Below are 15385 nucleotides of genomic sequence, written 5' to 3'. Positions count from 1 at the left end.
CTACAGCAACCTCTAGAGGGTTGGGGTGCATTGTCGATGGAAGAGAGGGAGGATACGTCATTGCTGGCTGAGAGGGAATGAGGATGTGCCATCGTTAGCTGGGAGGGAGGAGGTGTCACTACTGGCTAGAAGGGAGGAGGTGCCCGGTTAGAAGGTTGAGGAGTGAAGAGGCATTCCATGTTTCGATTTTAGAAAGAAAAGGAAAAGGGGTTTCATTGTTGTGTTGCTATATGTTTCACTAAAACAAAATCACGCATTCACTCATTCATTAACATCATAAACAGACTAGTGGGTTAGCCTGCCTCGCTCTAAGCCCACTCGGGCTATAGGTTATGTGGGTCAGGCTTCAATAGACCAATGAGCTCAAAATGTCAGCCCACCCTATGCTTTTACAAGTGGGCCTACAGGCTGGCCCATCCCACTTTGTCATCCCTAAAAATAATTAGAGCTGTCAAAATAGGTTGGAACCCGCGAGCCAACCTGGCCCACCACGGGTTCAGGCCGGGTTGGATTGAAAATGTTTTATAAATTTTAATATGGATTAATTTTTGACTCGGCCCACCTAAAACCTGGCTCATTCGAGTTGAACTCGTGGTGAGCCGGGTTGGTGAGCCGGGTTGGTGAGCCAACCCACAAATAAAAGGTTACATAAGTGTTTTTATTATGTTGGGCTTTTCATTTGGGTCGGGTTAGGTTGTTTTTTCAAGCCAACACATTGGTATTTTTTTTATTTTGGTTTTTAGTTGGAGTTTAACATCCTTTTGGATTGCATTTGGATTCTATTGAAGTTTATTTAAATTTTAGTCAGAATTATAATTTAGTTTTTTTGAGATTGAAGAAAAAAATTATATTTTTTTTAATTAAGTGAGTCGGTGAGCCAACCCGTTTAATCCACCAACCCATGCTGAATCGGACTGAGTTCGAATTTTTTTAACTTACTAATAAGTGAGTCGAGTTGAATTAGTTTATTAGATGGTCAACCCATGGTTGATCGAGCCAGATTTTAAATAAGTGGTCAATCCATGGTTAATTCACTATGTGGCCGGCCCATGGTAGCTCTAGATAGAAGTAATGTTAAATAGTTTTGTATGAAGTATATATACATACATGTTGGTTGGATTTTAAATCCCATTCACTAAATTGTAGTTTCAAGCATATTTATATATCTTAAGTGATCGATAAATCAATCGATGATGATATTATTTTTAGTATTAAAATAAACCTTATTAATCCATGAATCAATTATATACCCATATTAGTTGGGTTGAAGGTTGTCAACAATATTAACCGTTATAATTTTTAACAATTAAGTAATACTTGACACCATAATAGTATGTGATTTAGTGAAAGAATGATTAAGATGTTAAAAATCCTTTAATACATCATTTGATGGGCATTTGTATAGTTAAATTTGGATATAAAAAAAAAGTGCTACCTATTTTCCGTATATGCATATTTGCCAAATCATAGAATTATTTGGATTAGTCGTTTTAGTTAATGTATTTGGCATATATATCTTGTTCATGCTAATGGCACATAATGTCACATGGTGTTTATTTAAGGATACGAGAGGATGACATATGAGTGGTTACCTTGTGAAAGATTGAGGATTGGAGGGCGAAGGAATAATGGCTGGTGAAGATATTTGTAGAGTATCATTGATCCTACAAACATGAATGTTATTATAACTTTTAAGTTTATTTTTATTCTTATTTAATTTTTATCTCTCAAAAATTTAAACTTTATAATTCTTAAAATTTATAAAAAAGGCGGTAAAATATTTACTTTATTTGTCATCTTTCTAAAATTTAAAATGGACAATGATACTTTAACCCACTTTTTTTTATCTACTTTTAACTCACCACTTCAATCACCATTAGATCATCACATCACATCACTAAAAAAATAAAAAAAAGATGATCTAATGGTGATTAAAGCAATGAATTAAAAATGGGTCAAAAAAGTGGGTTAAAATATCATTTTTCATTTAAAATTTCTTATCAAATAGTTATAAAATATCGTTTTTGTTTGGTAAACACTAGTGCGATGATTATCTAATATTTTTTATTCAATAGATACTAATGAGTATAACAAATTTTTCTTTTTTTCAATTCTCAAAGTCTAAAGCACAGTTTTTTTTTCAGAGACTATATAATAAAAAATGTTTATTTTAAATTAAAAATATGTTTGAATCTGAAAAGTTAATTGAAAACATATTTACTCTGATTAAATATTGGTTACGCAAATAGCATGTTGAATTAGAAAGAGATATACAAATGTTTTTATCATGAATAAATAGAAACATACTTTTAAGTTAATATCAATCCAACCTATTATTTTTCTTAAAATAATACTTTTTGTTTTTTATATTTTTACTGAATATATATATATATATATATATATATATATATATATATATTTAATATTGAGGAAATCGATCAAAACTACAATTAGATTAGGCTATATTAAGAGATTGTTTTTAAAGAAACCTGTAATCTAGATTGATTTTTTCATACATAGTTCCGAAACAAAAGTAAACAAGAGTTATAGGAAAACTTATTACTATTTTATAGTTGGATTGTGTGGGAACCCAAAATTCTCAACCCCTATTATCTTCTCACTCTCTGTCACCCACTCCATTGAACTCCATTACTCCTCACAGCATACCCTTCTCTCTTCTTTTCCTCTACCTTCTCTCTACCAAAAGGAGAAGTCTGAACTTACTCTTCATCCATTTCAGAGTCCAGACCTGAGGCTATCTCATGATCCTCTATCCCAACTACAATTCCCCTCCTCCATGTAAGTTGTACCTAACCTTTTCATCTTTTTCTTCTTCAATTCGAAATTTGTAAAGATTCCCTTGCTGTTGAGTCAATTTTGAGAACCAACAATCATTCTCATTCTCTGAACCTGCATTTCCAGTTCATTAGGTTGTACAATTGAGGAGCTCTTGGTTGAAAGGAATTCTAACTAGTTAAAAACCCTATAGAGGTAAGGGAAGCTAACCCTTTCTTTAAATTTTCTAGATGATCCGTGAATAAGCTTGAATTGCATGTTTAAATGTATGAATTGACGCATGGATTGTGTGATTTTTGGTGAGTAATTGAATGATGTTAAAAGGAAACTGACTTGCTGCATGAAGGAACAGGTTCGTGTCCTGATATTTTCGCCTAGGCGAGTGACGCTCGCCTGAGCGAAAATGCCATGAAACGCACCTCTGTTCCTGCGCGAAGCCTCGCCTAGGCGAGCTGGGGTCGCCTGAGCGAGATCACGATCTTGTCTGGGCTAACCAGCCTAGCCTGAGCGAGGATTTGCCCAGTTTTCTCTTTTTGCCACTGTTAGTGTCTCGCCTAGGCGAGACTGACTCGCCTGAGCGAGATAACCTCTCGCCTAAGCTAAACTTTCTAGCCTGAGCGAGAGGTACTGCAGTAGTAGTGTTTCAAATCTGTTTTCCTTGGTACAACTATATGTTTTAAAGCATCTTTGTGCAATTTAGACTCTGTATGATTGGAATGCTACCATTGATGTATAGAATGATTTAATTGGATGAATGTAAGTATGAAGAGATGAAGTTTGGAATGGAATTTCAAGGGAAATCCAAGTAGAAATTGTAGTGTGTGTAAGGATGTAAGGAATCTATACTGGTTGGTATCCTGAAACTCCAATAATCGTTCAAGCTCAGATAGAGTAGAATGGATTATGTCGTGAGGAGTAGCAGGAGGTCCTCGTCGTCTGACTCGATCAAGTCTTAGACGTGGAGGGGACTTACCCTGGGAACGGTCGGGTGAATACCCATGTGTCCAGACTCTGCAGAGTCTGGGAACCGTTACAGGTGCAAGCCACCAAGAGCTCCAACGTCACTTACACAATCCGGATATCGAGTCTATGATTTATGATTGAATTACATGCTATAAATGACATCTTAAATTGCGAAATGTGTTGATATTTGTTCTTTCAGTTAGCTTACCCTTTTTGTTGTGTGTCTGCTTTTGCATAATACCCCTTTTGCAATGATCACCTATGTTTGGTGGGAGTAGAGCTGAAACCAGATGGAGACGCTTCCTCTTGAGTAGAAGTTGGAGTTTGGCAAGGAGTGCCACTATAGTTAGACTTTTACTGTTTTTTTTTTGCGGTCCTGGGTGTAGTCTAGCATCCCTTCTACCCACTCTTACCTGATGTATATGAGTTCATAGATGTATCAGTGTGGAGGACTGTACTAGATATGTTTATTCTACGTCTGTATGTTTGCCCCTACTATCTGCTATGTTTGATCATAATATAATGTTTTGTTTGATAGTATGGAAAACTATTAAATGGGATGTTACATTTTTGGTATCAGAGCAGTAGTTCCTTTAGGGTCTATAGGTGTGAGCTTGCCTAGTTTCTGTTGTGTGTTTCTTATAGTGTTTTGGTACAGTTGTGGCGCTTGTTAGAGAAACTGATGACTCTCTCTTTGTGTGGTTAGAGCTATGGCACCTAGACCTCCTCCTCCTACTATTCCTAACCCGGATAGCTCTCACTTGGTGGGGACTATTGAGGCGATGTTGGCAGCCATGCAGCAGCAGAATGCTAACATGGTGAACCAACACAACTTGGCCTTGCAGCAGATGGAGTCTGCTAGACTCGCAGCAGAGACCACCCAACAGAGGCACTTGGAAGCCTTACATCAACTAGGGGAGAATCGATCTGCGGCTGGATCTTCCCAAGCTCCACCACCACGAGTGCAAGAGTGGAGTTTGGAGGACTTTCTCAAGCATCATCCATCCCGCTTTAACGGCAAGACCACTCCAGATGAGGCAGATCAGTGGATGCGAGATATGGAGAGGATTTTTGAGGCCAAAAGATGCCCATCAGAGAGTAGACTGGCATATTCTGAGTACTTGCTAGCCGGAGAGGCTGTTCATTGGTGGTCTAGCATGAAGATGATGTTAGAAGACAGTAGGGAGGCCATCACTTGGGAGCTATTCAAGAAGAAGTTCTATGCTGAGTACTTCCCAGACAGTGTGAGGTATGCCAAGGAAGTGGAGTTTTTACAGTTGATGCAAGGGGAGATGTCTGTATCCGAGTATGCAGAAAAGTTCAAGCACTTGGGCAGATTCCACACCTTGAGGATGGCAGAAGACTGGCAGTGTAGGAAGTTTGAGAATGGGTTGAGAGGTGATCTCAAACTCATGGTGGCTCCACTCTCTATAAAGGAGTTCCCCGCTTTGGTAGAAAAAGCAAGAGTAATGGAGAAGCTGAAAGCGGAAGTAGAGGCTCAGCAGCGGTCTCAACAGAAGGTGGGAGGACCATCTGGGTCCACGAGCCGACAGGATGATAGGAGGAAACCCTACTCCAGACCTCCGCCTCAGGGGTCCAGGAGATTCTCACCGCAGTCACATCAGTCTCCTCAGCATCAGTCCCCTCAGCACCTTTCTCCCAGACCTCGGTGTTTTCAGTGCGGAGGGCCCCACATGAGGAGCGCTTGTCCTCATCTTGGTAGTAGGCGGGCGTGTTATAAATGTGGCCAGGAAGGTCACATTATCAGGGATTGCCCCACTGGCAGGAGCACAGTGCCAAGACTTTCGGCGCAGTCACAGCCACAGCAGACACGAGGAAGTGTTAGACCTCAGGCAGCTGGCCGAGTATATGCCATGACGGGCACAGAGGCGAACAGAGCAGGTAACCTCGTCTTTGGGTCTTGCATGATTGATGGTAAGAGCCTATGTGTACTATACGATTCAGGAGCGACACACTCTTTTGTGTCGGAGTCTATAGTGTTGGAGTTGGGTCTTCCGGCGAAGGAGCTCCAGTATGACCTGGTGGTATCCATGCCTGCTTCTGGGTTGATCAGAACCTCGACCGTGTTGCTAGGTGCTGGGTTGAGGTTGAGGGACGCCAATACCGGGCAAACCTGATCTGTTTACCTTTGGAGGGCTTGGATGTGATCTTGGGAATGGATTGGCTATCTGCTAATCACATTCTCATCGATTGCAAAGAGAAGAGGGTGATGTTTCCCAGCTCAGAGGATTATGGTGTGTTGATGTCCTCACAGCAGGTGGATCAAGCCATCCAAGAGGGGTCTCAGTGTTTCTTGATTTTAACTTAACTATCTGTTGAGAAGGAGGGCGGACACCTTAAGACGGCTGTGGTGAGGGAATTCTCTAATGTTTTCCCTGATGAGATACCCGGCTTGCCCCCATCCCGAGAAATCGAATTCTCTATTGATCTGGTACCTGGGGCGGGGCCAATATCAATAGCACCTTACAGGATGGCTCCTGCTGAACTGGCAGAGTTGAAAAAGCAGATTGAGGAACTGCTAGAGAAACAATTCATCAGGCCCAGTGTGTCACCTTGGGGAGCGCCGGTGCTGCTAGTTAAGAAAAAGGATGGCAGCTCCAGGCTTTGTGTGGATTACCGGCAACTCAACAAGCTAACCATCAAGAACAAATATCCTCTGCCAAGGATAGATGACTTAATGGATCAGTTGCACGGCGCTGCAGTGTTTTCAAAAATCGACTTGAGATCAGGATACCATCAAATTAGAGTTAAGTCTGGTGACGTGCAGAAGACTGCTTTCAGGTCTAGATATGGGCACTACGAGTATGTGGTGATGCCCTTCAGTGTGACCAACGCCCCTGCCTTGTTCATGGACTATATGAACCGCATCTTCAGGCCTTTCTTAGACAAGTTCGTAGTGGTTTTCATCGACGACATCTTGATATACTCTCGAACTCACGAAGAACATGCGGAGCATCTGAGAACAGTTCTGGGCATCTTGAGAGAGAAGCAGCTTTATGCAAAGCTGTCTAAGTGCGAGTTTTGGATGACCACGGTCCAATTCTTGGGACATGTGATCACAGCCCAGGGCATATCAGTGGACCCATCCAAAGTCGAGGCTGTTTTAAAATGGGAGCGCCCTAGATCAGCGACGGAGATTAGAAGCTTTGTGGGACTGGCAGGATACTACCGGAGGTTCATTGAAGGGTTTTCTAAGATTGTGGCGCCTTTAAGTCAGCTGACCCGTAAGGATCAACCTTTTGCTTGGACTGACCGGTGTGAAAATAGTTTCCAAGAGTTGAAGCAAAAGCTGACCAGTGCTCCTGTATTGGTGATCCCTGATACCAGTAGACCCTTTGAAGTATACTGTGATGCCTCCCATCAGGGGTTAGGGTGTGTTCTGATGCAAGAAAGGAGAGTGGTTGCCTATGCCTCCAGGCAACTTAAGAGTCATGAGAAGAACTACCCCACACACGATCTCGAGTTAGCGGCGGTGGTGTTTGCACTGAAAATCTGGAGACATTATCTGTATGGTGCTCAGTTCCAAGTTTTCAGTGACCACAAGAGCCTGAAGTACCTGTTCGACCAGAAAGAATTGAACATGAGGCAAAGACGATGGATGGAGTTTTTAAGACTTTGATTTTGAACAGTTGTACCACCCGGGGAAAGCGAATGTGGTGGCGGACGCTCTAAGCAGAAAAATAGTTCATGCCTCTTATATGATGGCCAGAGAGTTGGAATTGGTGGAACAGTTCAGAGACATGCAGTTACAGGTGACTTTGGGAGAGGGCATCATTAGATGCAACCGCCTAATCATATCTAGTGATTTCCTCGTCCTGATAAAGGAGAGACAGTTATCTGATCCCAAATTACGAGAGACAGCGGAATGTCTTGGTACAGAGAAAGCCAAGGACTTTGGGATGGGAGGTGATGGAGTATTGAGATTCAGGGGAAGGGTCTGCATACCTAAGGATTTGGAGGTGAAGGGCATGATTCTTGAAGAGGGGCACAAAAGTCGTTTTAGCATGCACCCAGGCATGACTAAAATGTATCACGATCTGAGGGAATCGTTCTGGTGGACGGGCATGAAGTCAGACATTGCTCGGTATGTGTCATCCTGTTTGACCTGTCAAAAGGCTAAGACAGAACATCAGAGGCCTGGAGGGATGCTGCAACAGTTGGAGATTCCAGAGTGGAAGTGGGATAACATTGCTATGGATTTTGTTACCCATTTACCACAGACGGTGAGGAACCATGATGCTATATGGGTTATCGTAGATCGTCTGACCAAGAGTGCCCATTTCCTCGCAGTGAACCTAAGAATGTCCATGACGAAGTTGGCACAAATGTATATCAATGAGATTGTGAGACTGCACGGAGTGCCGTTGAGCATAGTCTCTGATAGGGATCCACGTTTCACCTTCCGTTTCTGGCAGACGTTGCAGAATGCCTTGGGTAGCAGACTAACCATGAGCTCAGCTTACCACCCTCAGACGGATGGCCAGTCCGAGAGGACAATACAGTCTCTTGAGGACCTCTTGCGGACGTGTGTGCTAGATCACCATGGCACGTGGGATGAAATCCTGCCTCTGGTGGAGTTTACCTATAATAACAGTTTCCATGCAAGCATTGGCATGGCGCCATATGAAGCTCTCTATGGCCGGAGATGCAGGACCCCTTTGTGCTGGTACCAAGACGGAGAGTCGGCTGTTGTGGGGCCAGAATTGTTGAGGCAAACTACAGAAAAGGTCAAGCAGATACAAGGAAGGATGAAGGCATCTCAGAGCAGACAGAAATCCTATGCTGATCAGAGGAGAAGACCTTTAGAGTTTGCAGTGGGAGATCACGTTTTCTTGAGGATTACCCCAACCACTGGTGTGGGGAGGGCTATTCGCTCAAGAAAGCTATCTCCTAAGTTCATCGGTCCATATCAGATCCTGAAGAAGATTGGGCCAGTGGCTTATGAGATCGCTCTACCTCCTCAGCTGTCTAACCTTCACTCTTTATTTCATGTCTCTCAGCTCAGAAAATATGTATCTGATCCCTCTCATGTGCTAGAGTCAGAAGATCTACAAATTAGAGGAGATCTCTCAGTGGAGGTTCAACCGGTTAGTATTGGTGATAGACAGACTAGACAACGCAAGGGGAAGTCGGTCAGCCTAGTTCAGGTCCTTTGGGATAGGAGAACAGGGGATTCTACATGGGAACTAGAAAAGGAAGTGAGGGAATCGTATCCACACCTGTTTTCTGGTAAGTCTTAATTTTCGGGACGAAAATTTTTGTTGTTGGGGAGATTGTGGGAACCCAAAATTCTCAACCCCTATTATCTTCTCACTCTCTGCCACCCACTCCACTGAACTCCATTACTCCTCACAGCATCCCCTTCTCTCTTCTTTTCCTCTACCTTCTCTCTACCAAAAGGAGAAGTCTGAACTTACTCTTCATCCATTTCAGAGTCCAGACCTGAGGCTATCTCATGATCCTCTATCCCAACTACAATTCCCCTCCTCCATGTAAGTTGTACCTAACCTTTTCATCTTTTTCTTCTTCAATTCGAAATTTGTAAAGATTCCCTTGCTGTTGAGTCAATTTTGAGAACCAACAATCATTCTCATTCTCTGAACCTGCATTTCCAGTTCATTAGGTTGTACAATTGAGGAGCTCTTGGTTGAAAGGAATTCTAACTAGTTAAAAACCCTATAGAGGTAAGGGAAGCTAACCCTTTCTTTAAATTTTCTAGATGATCCGTGAATAAGCTTGAATTGCATGTTTAAATGTATGAATTGACGCATGGATTGTGTGATTTTTGGTGAGTAATTGAATGATGTTAAAAGGAAACTGACTTGCTGCATGAAGGAACAGGTTCGTGTCCTGATATTTTCGCCTAGGCGAGTGACGCTCGCCTGAGCGAAAATGCCATGAAACGCACCTCTGTTCCTGCGCGAAGCCTCGCCTAGGCGAGCTGGGGTCGCCTGAGCGAGATCACGATCTTGTCTGGGCTAACCAGCCTAGCCTGAGCGAGGATTTGCCCAGTTTTCTCTTTTTGCCACTGTTGGTGTCTCGCCTAGGCGAGACTGACTCGCCTGAGCGAGATAACCTCTCGCCTAAGCTAAACTTTCTAGCCTGAGCGAGAGGTACTGCAGTAGTAGTGTTTCAAATCTGTTTTCCTTGGTACAACTATATGTTTTAAAGCATCTTTGTGCAATTTAGACTCTGTATGATTGGAATGCTACCATTGATGTATAGAATGATTTAATTGGATGAATGTAAGTATGAAGAGATGAAGTTTGGAATGGAATTTCAAGGGAAATCCAAGTAGAAATTGTAGTGTGTGTAAGGATGTAAGGAATCTATACTGGTTGGTATCCTGAAACTCCAATAATCGTTCAAGCTCAGATAGAGTAGAATGGATTATGTCATGAGGAGTAGCAGGAGGTCCTCGTCGTCTGACTCGATCAAGTCTTAGACGTGGAGGGGACTTACCCTGGGAACGGTCGGGTGAATACCCATGTGTCCAGACTCTGCAGAGTCTGGGAACCGTTACAGGTGCAAGCCACCAAGAGCTCCAACGTCACTTACACAATCCGGATATCGAGTCTTTGATTTATGATTGAATTACATGCTATAAATGACATCTTAAATTGCGAAATGTGTTGATATTTGTTCTTTCAGTTAGCTTACCCTTTTTGTTGTGTGTCTGCTTTTGCATAATACCCCTTTTGCAATGATCACCTATGTTTGGTGGGAGTAGAGCTGAAACCAGATGGAGACGCTTCCTCTTGAGTAGAAGTTGGAGTTTGGCAAGGAGTGCCACTATAGTTAAACTTTTACTGTTTTTTTTTTTTGCGGTCCTGGGTGTAGTCTAGCATCCCTTCTACCCACTCTTACCTGATGTATATGAGTTCATAGATGTATCAGTGTGGAGGACTGTACTAGATATGTTTATTCTACGTCTGTATGTTTGTCCCTACTATCTGCTATGTTTGATCATAATATAATGTTTTGTTTGATAGTATGAAAAACTATTAAATGGGATGTTACAGATTGAATATAGTTTAAATTTCTGAATTTTTTGACGTAAAATTAAAATTTGTCTTTATATTAAAATTTTGATATTTTTATTTCCAAACTTTAAAAATAGATAGATATAGTTCTTTTAGTCCATTTACGTTAAAGAAAAAATATGTGTCAAACACATTTCATACTAATATTTGAGTTGTTTGTAACATTTGACATCTTTTTACTTTAATATCAACGTACTTGAGTTAAAATAATTATATTTATTCATTTGAAAAGTTTAAAAATCATTACGTATCAAAGTTTCAAACAGGGACAAATTTCAATTTTAAGTCATAAAATCAGTTTAGTGACAAGAGTTAGATGAATTACATGAAGTTTTAGGTTTAATTTCTTATTACTCTCATGGTATAAAAAAAATTGCAATTATGAGAGTTTTACGTAGTGGTCCGAAATTCAAATATTTGTTGAAATTTGTTTTGTTTAAAGGAAAAGTTAAGAGTGAAAAATGTGGTAATCGGCATTGATAAAATAAAAATAATATTATTATAGTATAGATATGATGTTGGCAATTGCATTAGTTGAGTGAGATCCAAGGATGCATATGCATTCCTTCTCCCACACATGCATCGATTATGAATTCGAGAACACACAAATAAATGATGCACCCAGATAACATAATGCATCTCTCTACTATTAAATTGGCCACAGTAATCACTAATTTGAATCAGGCCAAAACCTCACCTTAATTAAGGTTTTGAAATGGTAAAAGTAGTGATGATTGGGCTATGCCAACACAAGGAAGATGCCACGAGTTGAAGCAATCATGACATGGGACCAATACATGTCACATCCCTATATATCTATAAGTTTTAAATGAGTTTGGAAAGCAATAATATGTATACATGAATGGTTTTGGGCATCATGCAGAAAAAGAAAGTGGCAGTCTTTTTCTTCATATTTCTTGCTTATACGACTAAGAGTTTCCCTTTCTCTCCCTTTTCGACTATATCAAAACCTCACGCCAAGGAAACTCAACTCTTCACAAATTAAATAGCTGGCACTGGAGTATGACCATCCAACAAATACGTAACCAATATCTACCTTAATTTCACCTATTTATTTTAACCATTTTTTTTATTATCAAATTTTAATGCACAATGTGAAATGAAAATTAAAATGTTCATTCTTTTAGGAAGAGTCGCATCATATATTCAAAACCCATACTAAAACATAAAATAAGAATGTCTTCGCATATTGGTGGTGCCTCTCCTAATCCATTTTTTTTATGCAGTTAATGCATTATGAATCTCACATTAAAATCCTCGTTAATCCATTTTCTTCTCCTATGTTGGTGTCCCTTGATATATAAAGTTCGCTTAATTTGATATAGGTTAAAATCTTTAAAACTTTCCTCTATCAATCATCCAAGGTAAAAGGAAACTGAGAGGGAGAAAAAAAAAAGTAATATCTACATACAGTAAACTCAATTCTGAAGCTAACTAGGAACATATATATGCGACTGCTACAAGGGACAGTAATTAATATAATATAGTTTTTACTGTATAATACAAATGGTAGATAACTTGACGTAAAATTATGCTTCCCAATTTGCTTATATATATATATATAAACCAAATTTCTGAGAAGTGAAGTGTGACTCAACTGAACATGGTGAAGATCACAAGCATACCTTTTGTCTCCCGCAACTTCAGACAGCAAACTCAGATACTCAGTGGCACAGATTAACATGTCTAAGAAAGGTTATAGTCACGAACCAGTCATCACGTGCAAAATTAATTCTACCAACAATAATATTATTGCAATGTTTCCCAAACCAAACTCAAATACCATCAATGCAATATAATGCAATATAAACCAAGTTTCCTTCCCCTTTATTGTCCTTTGCATCATAAAATAACGAAGGAAAAATGGGCTCAAGTATATATCAAGTTGGCATTGTGTCTACATCGGTTGGGGAAGAAAAACAGTTAATCACAGTAACAAGGAGCAATTAATTTTCAATCCGGTAGTAGCTTTAATTGGCTTAATTAAGAAGGTGTAGAAGAAATCAAAGTTTAAGCAGCCATAATTTCGGGTATATTAATGATATGGATTAAGATAATAAAAGGGGGGTGTCATCGTAATTAACAACATTCAGTATGAATACTCTCCTTTCTCTTGACTCAGTTTATTCCAGCCTGATGCATGATGATGATAATTAAGAGGGAAATAAATGGAATAATTGTTTTGATGAGGCTGCAAAAGTTTAACCAAAATAGGAGATATTATCAGTTGAAATTGTGGTGTAAGTGGTGGTGGGATCTCTGTGTTGGATGTAGATGGAAGAAGAGGAAGAAGTTTGAGGAATAGAATTAGGAGGTGGAAGTGGTGGTGGTGGAGGAGGTGGTGGAGGTGGAGCAGCGATTGAAACAGCCCCAGATGAAGGAAGCATTGGAACATGATGAGAAGAGGGTGGTATCATGTGAGCTTCCCTGAGTTTGTATTTAAGTATTTCAGCCCTCACTACATTAAGTTCTGCTTGTAAAGATTGAACTTGTTGCTGCAAACCAGAAATTGCACCCATGCATCCATACACAGGGTCTCTTAGCCGAACATTAGCTTCATAAACTAGACTATTTGCTGCATCAGCTCTCTGACACTCTGGTACTTCCTATATATATATAACAACACATTGTAATATATCGTTAAAATCTAATACATATACATATTATTAATGAGATAGATAATTAGTTAGCCATTACCATGAGCATCTTTGAGACGTTGCTGGCACCAAAAACTTTGTGGACTGAAGCAAACTTTTGAGGCTCATGGGGAGAGAAATATGGTGAAAAGGGACATTCTTGGGCACATCTTCTTCTCAACAACTTACATGCTGCACAAGGGGTGATGGTATTTAGGGTTCCAGGAGGACCTAACATGTGTCTTCTTCCCATTTGAGAAGAAACATCTCCTTCCCTTTTGATCTTCTTCCCTATCTCATCAAATCTCTCCCTGCACCACAAACCATACACTTACCACACCTCCTTTCGCAACTAATTAATCATCAGATATCATTTTTCTTTCAAGGGACTCAATTTAGGTAATTGAGAAACCATATTTTGTATTACTAATAAAGAAGATAATAGTATAAGAGTTCAGAGATAGAAAAGAGATTTATGTGTCTTACCTTTCTCTGGACATTCAGGCATGCCCTCTGATAATGAAGTAGGATTCACCTTAGGCTTAGGGAGAGAATATAGAGAGAGGTGCTGGTTGCAGAGTTCAGAAAGTGGAGAAGAAAGGAAAATAGAGGTAGAAAATGAGTGTGCTTAAAAGGCAAGGTATACACAAGGACAACTCCACCTATATTTATTTAAAACAAAAAACAAACAAGAGTTATTTCAATTACATGGAACGAAGAAGCTTGTTTTGTTTGTTGCTAATGCTTTAAACCTCTCTTGGTTTATGAACAATCGAGGATTTCAGGAAAAAAAAAAGAATGAAAAAGTTTGATTAAGAGGAGAATATATTGTTTATGTTGTACAAATGCCAGCTCATTGAGTGCTTGCTCACGTGTGAGTTCTTAAATGTGTTTGACTTTCTTAATCAACTTTCTGATTCAATTGCCGCCATGCATGTGGTTCTTGCTTCTTATTGAGGGCAGGTCCACCAAAGTGCCATTCTTTTTAAGCTCACATATAATTAATATTATCTGTAATTTGAGTATGTTTGTGTTAATATCATCTTATTGACTGCCAAAAAATGACTCCATATATACATTGTTTACACAAGTAATTGATTACACGTTAAACAAACATTAAACCAGAGTTGCACTTCCACAATTTAAAATCTTCGTATCTTGTCAAATTCAAAACACCCCTCATTCAGATCGGAATATGCTATATAGTTACTCTTCTTTTGAACAAAAACTGTATTATTATCAAAGATTGCATCCAATCACCGTGTAGAAACCGCAAGCTGACTCTTAACATGACAGTGCAGACTATATATATATATATATATATATATATATATATATATATATATATATATATATATATATATATATATTTATTTATTTATATCATCACTCACCCTATTATAGTAGTCCTCAACAACTACACCTCTTGTTATATTCTTATTAATGGAGATCTATACTATACATAAACATATAATTTTCTGCTGATCTTTTGTTTATTGTATAGGTCGAAAAACTTGAAGTTTCTTCTTTTATTTGCTGGTTATTATGTTGGGAAAATGTGTGTGACAAATAAAGTATATATAGATATAACCCTAGCTAACGCACATTACATTCAGCATGAAGAAAGTAAGGGCAATCTTTAAAGGAAACACATATACAGCAACCATGATCAGATTTATTAGAAACCTACACTTATTCATTCCTTAATTTCAGGATTATGAAATTGCTTCCAAACTTTGAACTCAGCTGAAAAGGAATCCTCCTGAATTAATATTATGTCAGTGCAATAAGGAAAAAGATTGGACACCTTTCAAGATAAGTTGATAATCTTGAGAAGAAAATGACTTGTTTCAATTGTGTGATTCATAATTTGATGTAGAGGTATGATGATATAGGACATTTCAC

At 39.4% G+C, this 15385-nt stretch overlaps 1 protein-coding gene and 1 pseudogene across 1 annotated transcript; one reads left to right on the top strand and one right to left on the bottom strand.

Annotated features, from left to right (window-relative positions):
- Nucleotides 1–4469: 4469 nt before the first annotated feature.
- LOC114180831 (uncharacterized) lies at nucleotides 4470–10933 on the top strand (annotated as a pseudogene).
- A 1293-nt stretch (nucleotides 10934–12226) lies between these two features.
- LBD15 (LOB domain-containing protein 15) lies at nucleotides 12227–14270 on the bottom strand. The gene is made up of 3 exons (XM_028046476.2): nucleotides 13967–14270; nucleotides 13542–13791; nucleotides 12227–13450 (listed from the first exon to the last, which is right to left on the bottom strand). The coding sequence occupies exons 1-3, from the start codon at nucleotides 13978–13980 to the stop codon at nucleotides 13046–13048; spliced, it is 669 nt and encodes a 222-aa protein (XP_027902277.1). The 5' UTR covers nucleotides 13981–14270; the 3' UTR covers nucleotides 12227–13045.
- Between the last annotated feature and the right edge of the window lie 1115 nt (nucleotides 14271–15385).

This window comes from Vigna unguiculata, chromosome 9 (assembly GCF_037176805.1).
Source record: "Vigna unguiculata cultivar grain cowpea cultivar isolate G323 ecotype 2 chromosome 9, ASM3717680v1, whole genome shotgun sequence".
Taxonomy (NCBI): Eukaryota; Viridiplantae; Streptophyta; class Magnoliopsida; order Fabales; family Fabaceae; genus Vigna; species Vigna unguiculata.
Note: the sequence above shows the minus strand (reverse complement) of the source record. Positions and strands in the feature narration are given on the sequence as shown.